Source organism: Mobula birostris, chromosome 18 (assembly GCF_030028105.1).
Source record: "Mobula birostris isolate sMobBir1 chromosome 18, sMobBir1.hap1, whole genome shotgun sequence".
Taxonomy (NCBI): domain Eukaryota; kingdom Metazoa; phylum Chordata; class Chondrichthyes; order Myliobatiformes; family Myliobatidae; genus Mobula; species Mobula birostris.
In genome coordinates, this window is record NC_092387.1 from 37,422,815 (window position 1) to 37,438,564 (window position 15,750).

The following is a 15,750-nucleotide window of genomic DNA, read 5'->3' on the forward strand; positions in this document are numbered from 1 at the left end:
TACTCTCTAATTCTGGCAATGTTCTGGTGAACCTCTTCTGCACTCTGCCAAAGCTTCCAAATCCTTTCTGTAATGCGAGGCCAGAATTGCACATAATATTCCAGATGTGGCCTGAACAAAGTTTTATACACCAGCGGTCCCCACCCACTGGGCTGCGGACCAGTACCAGGCCGCAATCATGCGCTACCGGGCCGCGAGGAAACAATATGATTTGGCGATATGAGTCAGCTGCACCTTTCCTCATTCCCTGTCACGGCCACTGTTGAGTTTGAACGCACGCGAGGTCATGACCCGCATGTCATCCATGTCAGCGCGGGAAAGAGATTTACTCCTCGAGCTTGCAAATGACAGTGGGCTGAAAAGTATGTTTGACATAACATCTCTGCCGGCATTCTGGATCAAAGTCAAGGCTAAATATCCTGAGATAGCCACGAAAGCACTAAAAACGTTGCTTCCATTTCCAACATTTCTCTGCAATGAATGCGACGAAAACTAAATTGCGGAATAGACTGGACATAAGGAACCTCCTTCGAGTATCGCTGTCTCCCATCACCCCTCGATGGGACCGTCTTGGTGCAGGAAAGCAAGCCCAGGGCTCCCACTGATTCAGCGATATTGGTGTGTTGCAATGATTTTATATGTTCATACAGGGAAAATATGCGCTTTGTGTTTAATATCCAAACATTACTTAAAATGTTATGATGTTATTGACTTATAAGTGACTTATATAACCATATAACAATTACAGCACGGAAAAAGGCCATCTCTGCCCTTCTAGTCTATGCCCAATGCTACTCTCACCTAGTCCCACCGACCTGCACTCAGCTCACAACCCTCCATTCCTTTCCTGTCCATATATCTATCCAATTTTTCTTTAAATGATAATATCAAACCTGCCTCAACCACTTCTACTGGAAGTTCGTTCAACACTTACTTCAAGATCCCCTGTCCTCCCTTGATAATTGATTTATCACTATATTCATGCAAGGAAAATACGCATTGTGTGTTTAATATTAAATTCGTCAGAGAAACTCTTTTAGAAATGAAATTGAGTGTATTAGCCACTTATCACCTATATTCCGGTCGTGATTAACACCCGCCCCCCTGAACAGAATCACCAAAAACGATTTGTGGGGGAAAAAATCGGCACATACACGCATGCGCACTGGCGCCCGCGCAAGGCTTCATGGTCATGGTAGTCTTTCTCTGAGTAAACACAACGTATTTGACTGCTACTCTTGTCCATTGGCAACCCTACCTCTCCCAGGTCGGCCGGTCCACAAGAATATTGTCAATATTAAACCGGTCCGCTCTGCAAAAAAGGTTGGGGACCCCTGTTATACACAATCCCTGATTTAATTGTCCGTAATCATGGGAGAATTTACAATGACCAATTAGCCTGCCAAATATGCTTATCAGTAGGAGGTGTCCTTACCCATAACTTGGCCTGATGCTCTGAATCTGCCTTCAGTTGCTGATGAGGTTCCCCAGGACCACCCCAGCGAAACCCAGTGCTCCTGGTGGAAGCGTCTCTGACATTGCTGGGTAGAACATCTCTTCAATGTTAGTGGAGCAGCTCTTCAATTAAATTCCTGTCTCTGGATGAGAGCGTTGTCCAGTCAAGAATGACTAGATTGCTTAGTTCTGTATTCCATGGGGGTTAGAAGAATGGTGACCTTTTATCATTGAATGAGATCTTAAAGGGGGCTTGACAGGTGTGTCTGCTAATTGGAGAATCATGAACAATGGGACATCAAGTTCAAGTTTAACTGTTATTCAGCCTTTCACATGTATACAGCCAAACGAGCATTTCCTCTGGGGCCAAGGTGCAGAATGCAGAACCATAGTCACACACAGCTCACAGCACATATAATTATGATAGCAGATAAACATACGGTTACAAAAAATGATATAGCTCAAGTCCTGAATGTCATGGCCTTTAGATTGATGGTGTATGAAGCCACGTCTCTGAAAGAACAACCACGCAGTAGTTCTCATCTCATGCAAATGCAGCTGCAGACAAACGCAGTTCAGCTTGTCTTCGGCTGAGCAAACACTGGAGGGCAGCACCAATGGGAGGGGCCAGCCTCCAACCCAGCAAGGGATCCTGCAGCACACGGCCAACTGCAGCGTCTGTTTTTTCCTGGCGGCAGTAACAGGCAATCCTGGGGCACGAAGGTCTTGTCCACACAACAACAGAAGCAAAGCAGCTCCCCCACCGTTAGTCTCGTCAATTAACCAGTGAATCAGACTTGCAGTATTCTACATTACCAACGTCTAACATGGTCTTGCACTCACCACAAAAATGTCCAAGATAATCACCCACACTGTTTATTGGACCATGCTCCACACACCATCTCTGACGCCTTCTTCCTTGGGAGGTTGAAGCAGGCTGCAAGTCCAGCTTCACTATTCACAACTACTCACTAGTGGGGTAGACTGCAGTATTTGGTGTTCTTAATATTTAGCAGTGTCTTGTCATCATTAAAAAATGTAAAGGCCAAACAATTACAGCTTTGATCAGACCCAGGAAGGCTGCTTTTCAGCGCGCCACCATCTTACCACCAATACTTTCATTTTAGGGGTGGGTTGCCTAAAATAGAGATGCCTCAAACTTTCTTCTCTGGAATTCTCAATCCCCAGAGAGTTTAGAAGGTTGGATTGATAGACAAATATTTAAAAGGGTGAGGAATTAAGGGTTATGGGAAACTGGTGTGGTGGAGGAGATGACGCCAGTGTAGATCAATCTTGATCATATTGAACGGTAGAACAAACTTGAGGGGTTCGATTGCTGTCTCCTGCTCATCCTTTATTGTGTTTGCGACCTGGTTTTGCTGAGTTGCCTGGTGAAGAGTGCTGAGCAGTTCCTGAAAGAACCAGTCCTATTCCACCATTATTAGGAAAGCAGTAGAGTCAGCAGAGATTCCTTGGATGGCTGCTGATTTTGCTCGACTGACATCCTAAAAGCAGATTGCCCAGTCCTTAAATTATTGCTGTTTGTGGGCAGTTACTGTGTGTGCTTTATAATTGATTTATTATTGTCACATGTAGCAAGATACGGTGAAAAGCTTGACATGCATACTGTTCATCCGGGTCAAATCATTACACAGTGCATTGAGGTAGTTCAAGGTAAGACAATAATAATGCAGAATATAGTGTAAAAGCTACAAGAGAATGCAGTGCAGAACAGGTAAACATAAAGTGCAAGATCGTACAAGGTAGATTGTGAGTTCACGAGTCCATCTTGTACAACAGGTCCATTCAAGAGTCTGATAAAAGTGGGATGGATAGAAGTTGTCCCTGAGCCAGGTGGTAAGCACCTTTAGACTTTTGTATCTTCTGCCTGTTGGGAGAAGGAAGAAGAGAGAATGGAGACAGCATGTCACTGTGCTCTTTATCTCTTTCCTGTACTCCAACTCATCGTCCACTATGATGGTATCATCTACAAACTTGTAGATGGGGTCTTTGATTGTGCTTAGGGTTTGACTGAGGCAACATGAAGTATAGACAGAGTCCATAGAAGGGAAGTTGGTTTTTGTGCTGCGTTGAGCTGTGTCTGCAACTCTGCAATTTCTTACGGTCAGGTGCATACCAAGCCGATATGCATCCAGGAAGAATGCTTTCCATAGTGCATCAATAAAATTGGTAAAGGTTTTCAGGGCCATGCCAAATTTCTTTAGCCTCCTGAGGAAGTAGAGCCGAGTGAGCTTTCTTGACCATGACACTAACATGGTTGGTCCAAGGCAGGTGATGTTCTCTCCTAGTAACTAAAACTCTCAGCGCTCTCAACATCAACACTGTTGATGTAAACAGGAGCATATGCATCACCCTCCTTTCTGAAGTCAAGGACCAGCTCTTTTTGTTGACACTGAGGGAAAGGTTACCATGACATCATGTCAGTAAGCTCTTTATCTCCTTCCTGTACTCTGACTCATCATTATTTCAGATACAGTCCACTACGGTGATATCATGTGCAAACCCATAGATGAAGTAAGAGCAACACACACCAGATGCTGGAGAAACTCAGCAGGTGAAGCAGCATCTATGGAAAACAGTTGACATTTCGGGCTGCGGCCCATCAGAGCAGAGTGTACAGGGAGTAGAGTAGCAGGCCGAGGACGCAGCTGTCGGGATAGCTGAAGTGAGCTCCCTAGTATGGGCATTATTTCACCATTAGGTATTCTAGGATGGGTAAACAGGAGCTCACTAGAACCATCATGTCCACGTACCATGAGGTGTTGATGAGGAAGCAGACTCCTCCACCTCTAACTTTGCCTGAGGATGCTATCTGGTCCATCTGGTGAATTGAGACAAATAAAGGATTGACTGTAACACAGATAAAAGTTGCTGGGGAACGCAGCAGGTCAGGCAGCATCTCTAGGAAGAGGTACAGTCGACGTTTCGGGCCAAGACCCTTCTTCAGGACTAACTGAAAGAAGAGTTAGTAAGAGACTTGAAAGTGGGAGGGGGAGGGGGAGATCCGAAATGATAGGAGAAGACAGGAGGGGGAGGGATGGAACCAAGAGCTGGACAGGTGTTTGGCAAAAGGGATATGAGAGGATCATAGGACAGAAGGACTAGGGAGAAGGAAAAGGGGGAGGGGGGAAACCCATAGGATGGGTCAGGGGTATAGTGAGGGGGACAGAGGGAGAAAAAAGAGAGAGAGAAAAAGAATGTGTGTATATAAATAAATAACGGATGGGGTACAAGGGGGAGGTGGGGCATTAGTGGAAGTTTGAGAAGTCAATGTTTATGCCATCAGGTTGGAGGCTACCCAGATGGAATATAAGGTGTTGTTCCTCCAACCTGAGTATGGCTTCATCTTTACGGTAGAGGAGGCCATGGATAGACATATCAGAATGGGAATGGGATGTGGAATTAAAATGTGTGGCCACTGGGAGATCTTGTTTTCTCTGGCGGACAGAGCGTAGGTGTTCAGTGAAACGATCTCCCAGTCTGTGTCGGGTCTCGCCAATGTATAGAAGGCCACATCGGGAGCACCGGACGCAGTATATCACCCCAGCCGACTCACAGATGAAGTGTCGCCTCCCCTGGAAGGACTGTCTGGGGCCCAGAATGGTAATGAGGGAGGAAGTGTAAGGGCATGTGTAGCACTTGTTCCGCTTACAAAGATAAGTACCTGGAGGGAGATCAGTGGAGAGGGATGGGGGGGTACGAATGGACAAGGGAGTCGCGTAGGGAGCGATCCCTGCGGAAAGCTGTGGGGGGGAGGGAAAGATGTGCTTAGTAGTGGGATCCCGTTGGAGGTGGCGGAAGTTACAGAGAATTATATGTTGGACCTGGAGGCTGGTGGGGTGGTAGGTGAAGACAAGGGGAACCCTATTCCTAGTGGGGTGGCGGGGGGATAGAGTGAGAGCAGATGTGCGTGAAATGCGGGAGATGTGTTTGAGAGCAGAGTTGATGGTGGAGGAAGGGAAGCCCCTTTCTTTAAAAAAGGAGGACATCTCCCTCGTCCTGGAATGAAAAGCTTCATCCTGAGAGCAGATGCGGCGGAGACGGAGGAATTGCGAGAAGGGGATGGCATTTTTGCAAGAGACAGGGTGAGACGAGGAATAGTCCTGATAGCTGTGAGAGTCAGTAGGCTTATAGTAGACATCAGTAGATAAGCTGTCTCCAGAGATAGAGACAGAAAGAACTAGAAAGGGGAGGAAGGTGTTGGAAATGGACCAGGTAAACCTGAGGGCAGGGCGAAAGTTGGAGGCAAAGTTAATGAAGTCAACGAGCTCAGCATGCGTGCAGGAAGCAGTGCTAATGCAGTCATCGATGTAGCCAAGGAAAAGTGGGGGACAGATACCAGAATAGGTTTGGAACATAGATTGTTCCACAAAGCCAACAAAAAGGCAGGCATAGCTAGGACCCATACGGGTGCCCATAGCTACACTTTAGTTTGGAGGAAGTGGGAGGAGCCAAAGGAGAAATTATTAAGAATAAGGACTAATTCCGCTAGACGGAGCAGAGTGGTGGTAGAAGGGAACTGGTTCATGACTGTCTTCATTCACGTAGTACAAGAGTGACATTAAAGTAGCTCATACACGTCAAGCCATTTGGATTTCCTGAGGTGGTAGAGCTTGGTAAAAACAGCTAGACTTGTTTATGCCCGAAATGTCGACTGTTTACTCTTTTCCATAGATGCTGCCTGGCCTGCTGAGTTCCTCCACCATTTTGTGTGTGTGGCTCGGATTTCCAGCATCTGCAGATTTTCTCTTGTTTGATTCTTTAGGTGGGTAATTTGTCAGGCCCTACTTGGTTAAATACAGAATCTTGACCCATATTCACAAAGTAGTCTTTGGGACTGCTTTATATGTAGAATCACAATTTTTAGCAGATTTTAACGTTTATATTCTGCGTAGTGTAATAAGCTCTGAAGTGATAAACTGTTGAACAAGTAGTTTTATACAGGCCAAGAGGCTGGTTAGTACTTCACTGTTACGGGATTGCCGTGAGGCTAGTGGGGGAGGTGGTTGTGTGCTGTGGGCTGGGAATGGAGTTGGGGGAAGGGTAGCAGCAGAGCACTCCTTGGAAGTCTACCTGGTATTCATTACTGGAGACTGTGCTTACAGAGACTGTCCGAAGTATTGAAAACCTGCACCCTATCACCCAGTAGGAATTCTGAGTGCCTTAGGCTTATGACTGTTTTCAGGAAAAGAGGTCATGGGTTAGAAGTCATTAGAAGTTATAAAAGTCTGGCTTTGATTGCGGTGCTCTAAGTCAAAGACATAGCTGCTGAGTAATGCTCTTCCACTACAGCTGCCTGACCAGGAAGCTCTGTCTCTTATTCTGCTCTTTATCCCAGGCCTTAATGTACACTTCTGTCTCAACCTTGGCCATCTGGTTGCCAGGTGTGTTGTGGTTACTGTGACGGCAGGCAGTGGGATGGGCCTTAGAGAGAATGAGAGACAGGACTGAAAACTCATAAACCCAGCCCAAAACTTCCTAAAACTCGAGGAATTAGTTCAAATGTTACCTCAGTGACCATACTTAATGTACTTCATTGGATAAAAGATAGAACGTCCTGAGTTGATAGTCGTTGCCATAGACAGAAAGTCATTGTCTTTTTAAGTGGTTTTTGTGGTTTGATTGTGATGTCCCAATTGATCAACCACTCAGACCTATTTGCAATGTAAGTACCCAGAATAGTGTCTGGGAAAGATCCCTATTTGGAATCAGGATTATTACAGTTTTTGTTTGGACATTGTGCTTGAGTTTTAACCCTGTGCAAGAAAGAAGCAACAGATATTGTTCTGGTTTATCTCCATCAAGGTACAGTAGGTAATGTAAGAAAACCACAGGAAACTCTTTGAAAGGAGGCAACAAAGCAATAATCCAGCTTTTATCCTTCCTCGCTGCAGGACCTTTGGCCTCAGCACCTCATAGATATTTCTCATCGAGCTGACATATTTTACAATGCTGTGTTCTGGCACATTGATGTAATTTTCTACAAAAGCATGCTTCAAACTAATTTGCCAGTTCTTGTTCTGACATGTCTGGATTCAATTGGTTTATCCTATACGTTGTTGGTTCGTTTGTCAGAAGCTAAAAGGAAACTGTAACTGGTCCCTTGGAGCAGTAGGTATATCTCACTGTGTTCAGTTCTTGGTGAGATACCCATATGAACATAAGATATGGAAATGGGTAGATCACATGGCCCCTTATGTCTGCTCTGCCAATTCAGTAGGTTCCTGCATTAAATCCATCTTCCATGATTCCATTAATATCCAAAATTCTGTCAAGCTCCACACTATATATTCTTGTTGACTTCACTTCTTGAGTAGAGAAATCCAAAGATTCACCACGCTCTAGGTGAAGAAATTTTTTCTTATCTCTACATCAAATGGCTGACTTCTTATTTTGAAACTGGCTTTCCTATTTCTATATCCACTGGCCAGAGAAAGATCACTCGAGTGTTTAATTTTTATGGTCCAATGACATAATTTCTCATTCTTTCATTCAGTAGACAGAATAGGGCCTGACTGCTTGGTTTCCTCATGGAAACACATGAACTCAGGTATCAATCTGCTGAACCTTTATTGCACTCTCTCTATTGGTAGGAAAACCAGACCTGCACACAATATTGCAGGTGCTGTCTCACCAAAGCCTTATACAATCCTAGTGTGTTATTTTTACTTTTCTGCCTAAATCCTCTTGCCTTCCATTTGCCTTCCTGATTGCTTGCTGTACCTTGATGTTGACCCGGCTGGTGTAGTGGCATCAGTGTCGAACTTCGGGATGAATGGTCCCAGGTTCGAATCCAACCAGCTGGCACCCCTGCACGTTTTCCATCCGTGCTGGGTTATGAGCTGGTGATCCCTTTGGAAACCCACTCCGGCAGAAGGCAATGGCAAACCACGGCTGTAATTTGCCTCGTACACGGTTCCCCACTACGTCAGAGAGGCGTGGAGGGAAATCGTCCGCTCACCAGAGAAACTCTGGATGCGACGTACCTTTCCTTTTACCTTAATGTTAACTTGTGATTTACATACAAGAACAGCATGTCCCTCCAAACAGAACATCTTTCAGTCTCTTAGTGATTTGCTTTTGCGTACCAAAGTGAATGACTTCACATATAGCACACTTTACTCACAGCAGATACACACATGCCCCCCCCCCCAGGTCATGAATAACTGTTGCCTCAGCACCCCACAAATCACAATCTCCAAATCAAAATATCCCATTTATTCCAACTCTGTTTTCTGGTCCGTTAATTACTTGCCTGTCTATCCCAGTTATTTTCCACAGTTCCATTCAGTGGTTCCCTCTTATCTAATCTCAAAGGTCGCTAAGTGTGACTTTGTTTTCATTTATTCATATTGACTCTGTCAAATCCTAATATAATTTTCTAAATCATTTCCTCATTAGTATCTTTTCCTACTGTTGATGTTAGGCTATCTAGTTCGTTGGTTGTTGTCTCCTCTCTGCTTTCTCTCTTAAATAATATAATTGCATTTGTCATCTACCAATCTGTGATAGCTTGTTAGAATCATATTATGATCACTCTTCCTTAAAGGCTTCTTAATTACCAGATTTTAATTCACCCTTTCTCATTGCGTAATACTGGATCAAAAAAAGCATTTTTTCTTATTTCTCAACAACTTGGAAAACCACTTCAGACACACTTTGAATTCAACCCCCACTCTAACCTGGTTTGTTCAGGCTATATGATTATAGTCCTGCATCATTACTATTTTCCCTTGTTGTAAGCACCTCTAAATCTCCTATTTATACTTTACCTCACAAATACACAATCTGAAGGCCTATAAATATTCCCACTAATATTTTCTTGTTCCTTCCTGTATTTTAGATCAATCTCCTTGATTAGATAATTCTCTTTGATTTCCAGAACTGAGATATTGTACTCTACTGGCTCTATTCCATTCTTTTTTTATTATTAGAGCTACTGCTTGTCTTTTAATTTTATTGATCTCCTTTTAAAAGTGGAGTATCCTGGCAAATTCTGAGGTGCTGCCAAGCTTGTACATATCTGGGCTAGATGCAGAGGATCTTCTCATTAGTGTCAAGCACCCTTGGGCTTGGAGTAGTAAAAGGAAAGAGGCCCTGCCCCCAACACGTTCCTGACAATCTTTGACAGAAAGCAAAGCTCAGCTCGAGCTTTGCCAGCTGTAGAAACCATCATTGATTTTAATAATATTTCAATGTCTCAGATATTCAGAAACATCCAATTAAATAACAATAGAAGAATAATATTTACATAAGTTAGCTAAGACAATATCATATTATAGCAAGATAACAATCTAAAAATAAAAATAACTCACCTTTCTCTTTGGCTTCTGAATCTTTGTTCTACACTCCCCTTTGTAATCAAAGGAGTCTTAGATCTTGGGCAGGTCTGTCCTGGATGGGATATAAGGGGTAATTGATTTCCTCTGCATGATTGTGCTCCCGCCCTGGACTCTGACATGGGATTCAGCATTCTCAGGCCGAGGCACTGGGTGCTTACGCATAGATGTTGCACACTTCTGATTTGATGCCTGTATGTTGGCCTTTCCATGGAGTTCTGTATGGGTGGGATGCCCAAGGGCTAGTTAGCAAGACTGGACCTTGAGGCCAAGTGTTCAGGATCCTTGTCTGGGTCCTCACTTGGCATCATTGCCAAGTCTTGGGGTTGATTTCAAAGGTCGAAGCCTGAATGACAATTGGAAGTCTGTGGAAGCCTGGCTCCGTGGGTCTTTGCGAGTCCACCAGGGAAGTCGAAACCCAATATCTGTGAAACTATGAGTCTGCTGGAGGCTGAGGACAGCCTGTCCTTGGGTTGGAGGCCTGTGTACGTTCTTGGATGAGTGGTGGGAGGGAGGAAAGAGGCTTGTCCCGTTGTTCTTGTTTTGTTGCATGTTATGTTCCGTGTTGTTCTGCCGAGCATTGTGGGCATACTACATTGGCGTCAGAATATGTAGTGATGCTACCATTACATCATTAGATTATGTTGGTTGTTAATGCAAACAACATGTTTCAATGTACTTGTGATACATAAAGGAATCTGAATCTGAGTTTCAGGTGGAGATCTGTCAGTGAAAAGCTACATGTTTCATCCCATCGAAGCAATGCTGCAGGGGATTCCATTGTCTTGAAGAAGAGCAAGGGAGTTAACTTGATGCCCTAAACAATACATACAGTGTGATCATTCTCATAGAACTGCTACTTGAGGCTTCTTGAATGAAAGTCGGTTGCTCCATTTCCTGCATTACGACAGTGATTACACTTCAGTGCGATTTCTTTGGTGCAAAGTACTTCGATATGTTCTGAAAGAGCTGAACACATCCCTCCTCTTTTCCCCTTCATTGAAGATAAAATTGTAGCTGAAAATCAGAATCAGATTTATTATCACTGGCATATACCGTGAAATTTGTTGTTTTGTGGCAGCAGTACATAAAACATTAAGTTACAATAAGGAATATAAAAAATAAGTAATACAAAAAGTGAGGTAGTTTTCATGGTCCATTCAGGAATCTGGTGGAGGGGAAGAAGTTGTTCCTAAAATGGCAGTTGGCAACCTGATTTGCAGTGGGCTTCATTTCCTTTCTTGTTCAGTCATACAGAACATAGGGCATCAAATTTGGATATTCTCTGTCTATGTTGATAATGGGCTGGACCTAGTAGGCTTCAGTTAGCCTCAGTACCTCCAGTTCTGGATTCCAACTCCTGATCACCATTCAATGGTCCACATTAAAAGTGCATATGGGGTAAGGAGGAGGTGAGGCTCAACAGCATTTGGTGGTCAAACATGTTGCTTTTGATGGCAAGGTGCACCAGCTAAGGGAAGGCCGTCCAAGGTCACACGTCAGAGGACAGCTGGCATTTGCAGATCAAGGACAAATGTTTGAGAAGGAAGAGAAGAATAACACCAGTTTCTCCAGCTAGGGTTGTTCAAATCAATGTTTTATTATAATTTTGTCAGCCACTATTTAGCATCTGTAACATCGAAGGTCATCATTAAATCTTAAAAGTGATTGAGGAACACCTATGCCTTTGGCAACACGCACAAAATGCTGGAAGAACTCAGCAGGTTGGGCATGGAAATGAACAAATAGTCAATGTTTCAAGCCAAGACCCTTCTTGAGGACCTCTACCTTTTGTTATTTTGGTAGCCACTGTTGTTATGTTCAAGATGGATTTGCATCTATTTATCACCATTCACCTCCTGGCCTATGTCAGGGTATCTTACAACAATGAAATGCCTTTGAAGATTCAAAAGATTCAAAAAACTTTATTGTCATTCTAACCATACATCAACTCTGCAGGGCAGAATGAGACAGCGTTTCTCAGGGGCAGTGCAATCATAACATAACAAACGCATCACTAAATAATAAACATAACAATAAATAGTAAAACACAACAGCCACATGTCAGTTCAAATCAGTTATAGAAGTGTTGTAATGTATGAAATGTAGGAGAAAGTTGGCCTCGAGCAGCATCAGAATGTTGACTTTTTAATCAACCTGCATTTTCTGGCATTGACTGTGAGATAAATCCGTACGCTGGGGTCTGCAGGAGGGACAAGCAGCTTCCCCTGGTCTTTGAAATTGTACCACAGGATAACCTACTTGCATCTGAGAGCAGCAAGCACCTCAGTGCTGAGAATAGGTTGTTGACCTGCAATATTAACCCAGTTTCCCCCTTAACAGATACTACCGAACGACATAGAACATTACAGCATAGGAAAAGGTTCTTTGGGCCATAATGTGTGCCAAACTAATTAAATTAGTAATCAGATGCCTAACTAAATGAATCCCTTCTGCCTACATATTGTCTATACATTTCCTGCACATTCATGTTCCTACCTAAGAGTCTCTTGAACACTTCTATCGTAATTGCTTCACCACTACCCCATGCAGTGCATTCCTGGCACCCATCACTCCATAGGTTTTTTAAAAAACCTACCCTGCACATTCCCTTTGAACTTATTATCTCTCATCTTAAATACATACCAACTGGTATTAGACATTTCAAAAAGATACCAGCTGTCCATCTATGCTTCTCATAATCTTATAAACCCCATATCGTATGTTCTCTCAGCCGCCGCTGCTCCAGAGTAAACAAACCAGGTTTGTCTACCTCTCCTCATAGCACATGCCCTCTAATCCAGACAGCATCCTGGTAAACCTCTTCCACACCCTCTCCAAAGCCTCCTCATTCTCTTTTAATGAGGCAACCAGAACGCAGGTGCAGTCTAAGTAGAGTTTTATAAAGCTGCAATGTAAGTTACTGACTCTTGAATTTAACTCCTTTACCTATAAAGGTAAGTATGCCATATGTCTTCATTGTATTTGTTTATTGATTTATTGATTGATTGATTGAGATACAGTGCAGAATTGGCCCTTCTGGCCCTTCAAGCCCCAGCTCCTGGCAACTCCCCACTTTGATATGTCCCCAGTCATGGGGAGAATGTACAAACTCCTTACAGGCAGTGGCAGGAATTGAACCCAGGTCGCTGGTACTGTAAAGCATCGTGGTGACCACTATGCTACTGTGCTACCCTCTTATAAACCCCTATCAGATGTCCACTCAGCCCCCATACCCCAGAGAATACCTTCTTTACCACCCTATCAACTCGTGTAGCCACTTTCAAGGAGCTATCCCAAGATCCCTGTGCACATTAACACTGTTAAGGATTTTGCCACTAAAGCGTACTGCCCCGAAGTGCAACACTTCACATTTGGCTGAGTTAAACTCCATCTGCCATTTCTCCGCCCATATCTGTAACTGATCTATCTCCTGCTGTATCCTTTGACAGTCTTCTATGCTAGACAACACATCACAAATCTTCAGATTGCCTGCAAATTTATTAAACCATCCATCTAGAATCAGAATCAAGTTTGTTATCACCTGCATGTGTTGTGAAAATTGTTAATCTACGTTTGTATTCAGGTCATTTATTTCTATCGCAAACAGCAGAGATCCTCATACGGATCCTTCTAGAACACCACTATTCACAGACCTCCAGTTCTTGATTACTAGCACAGCTTCTTCTTCCTCCCCCTTTTATCTCCTCCTCTATCTTTGCTAAAACATCAAAAGCCTGGAAGACTAATCATCTCTTCCCGTTCATCTCTGAACCAGGTCTCCACAACATCAGAGTTCCATGTACTGATCAATGGTCTAAGGTCATCACCCTTGCCTTCAATATTCCTGGCATTAAAACACACAAACTTCAAGCTACCTGACCTATTGTGTTTATTACCTTGCTGCTGCCTGTTCTTTCTGGCCCTGACATCTGCCTTGTTCTCAATCCTGCCACTTTCTGACCTGGTGCTCCGGTTTCCATCCTCTTGCCAAACTAGTTTGAACCCTGCCTGGAAACTACTGAGTGTTTCCAACATTTTCTGTGGTTATTTCAGATTTCCAGCAACTGCTGTTTTTCTTTTGGCATCTAGTCTCTGCTAAACATCATTGTTATGAATGCACATCTGTGAGTTGCAGTGTTCACTCAGTGTCAGCCTAGACTTTTTTACTCAAGCAACATAGTGGGATTCAAACCCTTACCTCTCACTTGACATTGCTACCAGGCAGAGCTGCCAAGGGTAACTCAATGAAAAGCATGTGAAAATTTGTAGGAAAGCTGTACTGCATTAGAGGGAACATGTGATAAAATCTGTTTCCAATTAATATCCCATTCAGCTTCTGTAACAACTGATAGTTTTAAAAAAAGAATTCTAAATGGCAAGCAGTTTTTCTCATTCTCCCAACTTGTGGTCGAAGAACACGATGCCTCCTGGTGTTAAGTCAATAGGCACTCTGAGAGGGTAATTCAGTGAGCTAGTGCTGAGTGGTTAATGGACCATACGAGGTTATCTGCAAACTCACTGCTTTCCCAGTTGCGAAGCGCCCTCTGCTCTGGATATAGTCCTTGCTATGTTGGCTATGGGGTACTCATTGCTGTCTTAGTGGTGGAGTTAAACAAGGCCATTTTAAATTTAAAATTTCTGAGGTAATGGCAAAATGGTAGATGTTGGCCGAGATAACCTCCCTGCTCTTTAGGACATTGAGTTGCATGCAGTGTTGGACTGAGAATCATAATTCTGTAAATGGCGTCATGCTGTGTAAACACTCTTTTTCTCTGTTTAAAGTTGGTGGATTATGGGGACAACTGCCAGTGCTGCTCAGCACACTGTATCGACAGGACAGTGCAGTGACAACGGGCAGAGCAATGGAACCCCTGACAGCAGGCGCTCGATCAGTGTCAACTCCTTTCAGACATTCGGCATTCACAACAAGGCCAAATCCATCATCACCAACAAGGTGGCACCTGTGCTAATCACGTGAGTGTATAAAAGTTGTTCTCTGTTGACAAGACCTGGGCTATCGTTGTCAAAGCAGATCTTTCTCCTATATCCTGGGTTTCAGGTAAAGTGTAAAATAGAATATGACTACTCAGAAACAGATCATTAAAACATCTCTTTGTTTATACTCTCTTGACAGTCTCCTCTCACCTTATTTCACCCCAGAATATCTTTCACTTCCTTTGTTCCTCAAATACTTACTTAGTTTCCATCTTTCACCACAGCTTCTTGTGAGAACACTCTTCCTGGCCTGTGTTTAAAGACACATCACTCATGATTTTACTGTTGCTTATCCCTGTGTTTATATCCGTCTCCTGTACGGTGTATAATCTATTCATTAATGATTTTTACCAGATCACTTCCAGAGAAAAGAGCCTGTTCAGTGTTTTCTGATAATTTTAATCTCCGTTCAGTCATTATGCTTATTGATCTTTTTCTATTGGTGCAATTTATTGCTTTACAATACAGAGCTCAGAACTATTCACAGTGCTTGCTCCATGATCTTTGCAATCTTTCCTCAGATTCTATGTAACTTTGACATAACTTCATTGCTTTTGAACTCCATCCCTCCGCTGATGGAGATCTGCCATTGTTAAGGGAGAGTGACCTTGATCTGGTGCCAGATCCAGCGATGTTTTTACCCTTGAATGTCTCAGAACCAGAATTCAGATTCAATATAACTGACATAGGCTGTGAAACAGTACAGTGCAATACATAAAAACAAACCATGAATCACAATAAGAAACATATATTAAAATTAAATGAAATAAACAGTGCAGATAGAGATCAAAAATGGTGAAGTGGTGTTCATGGGTTGGTTCACTGTCTGTTCAGTAATCTGATGGCAAAGGGGAAGTCAGCTACTCCTATGACATTGAATGTGTGTCTTTAGGCTCCTGTACCTGCTGCCTAATGGTAGCAATGAGAAAAGAACATA

The 15,750-nt window shown here is 43.3% G+C and overlaps 1 protein-coding gene across 4 annotated transcripts in view; it reads left to right on the forward strand.

Annotated features, from left to right (window-relative positions):
* LOC140212061 (paladin-like) overlaps positions 1-15,750 on the forward strand; it is a 288,234-nt gene that overhangs the window by 63,636 nt on the left and 208,848 nt on the right. For all 4 annotated transcript variants that reach the window (XM_072282528.1, XM_072282529.1, XM_072282526.1 and 1 more), the window contains one exon: positions 14,601-14,792. In XM_072282528.1, coding sequence (XP_072138629.1) covers positions 14,611-14,792 — 182 coding nt within the window. In that variant the 5' untranslated portion in view covers positions 14,601-14,610. The remainder of the gene's footprint in view (positions 1-14,600; positions 14,793-15,750) is intronic.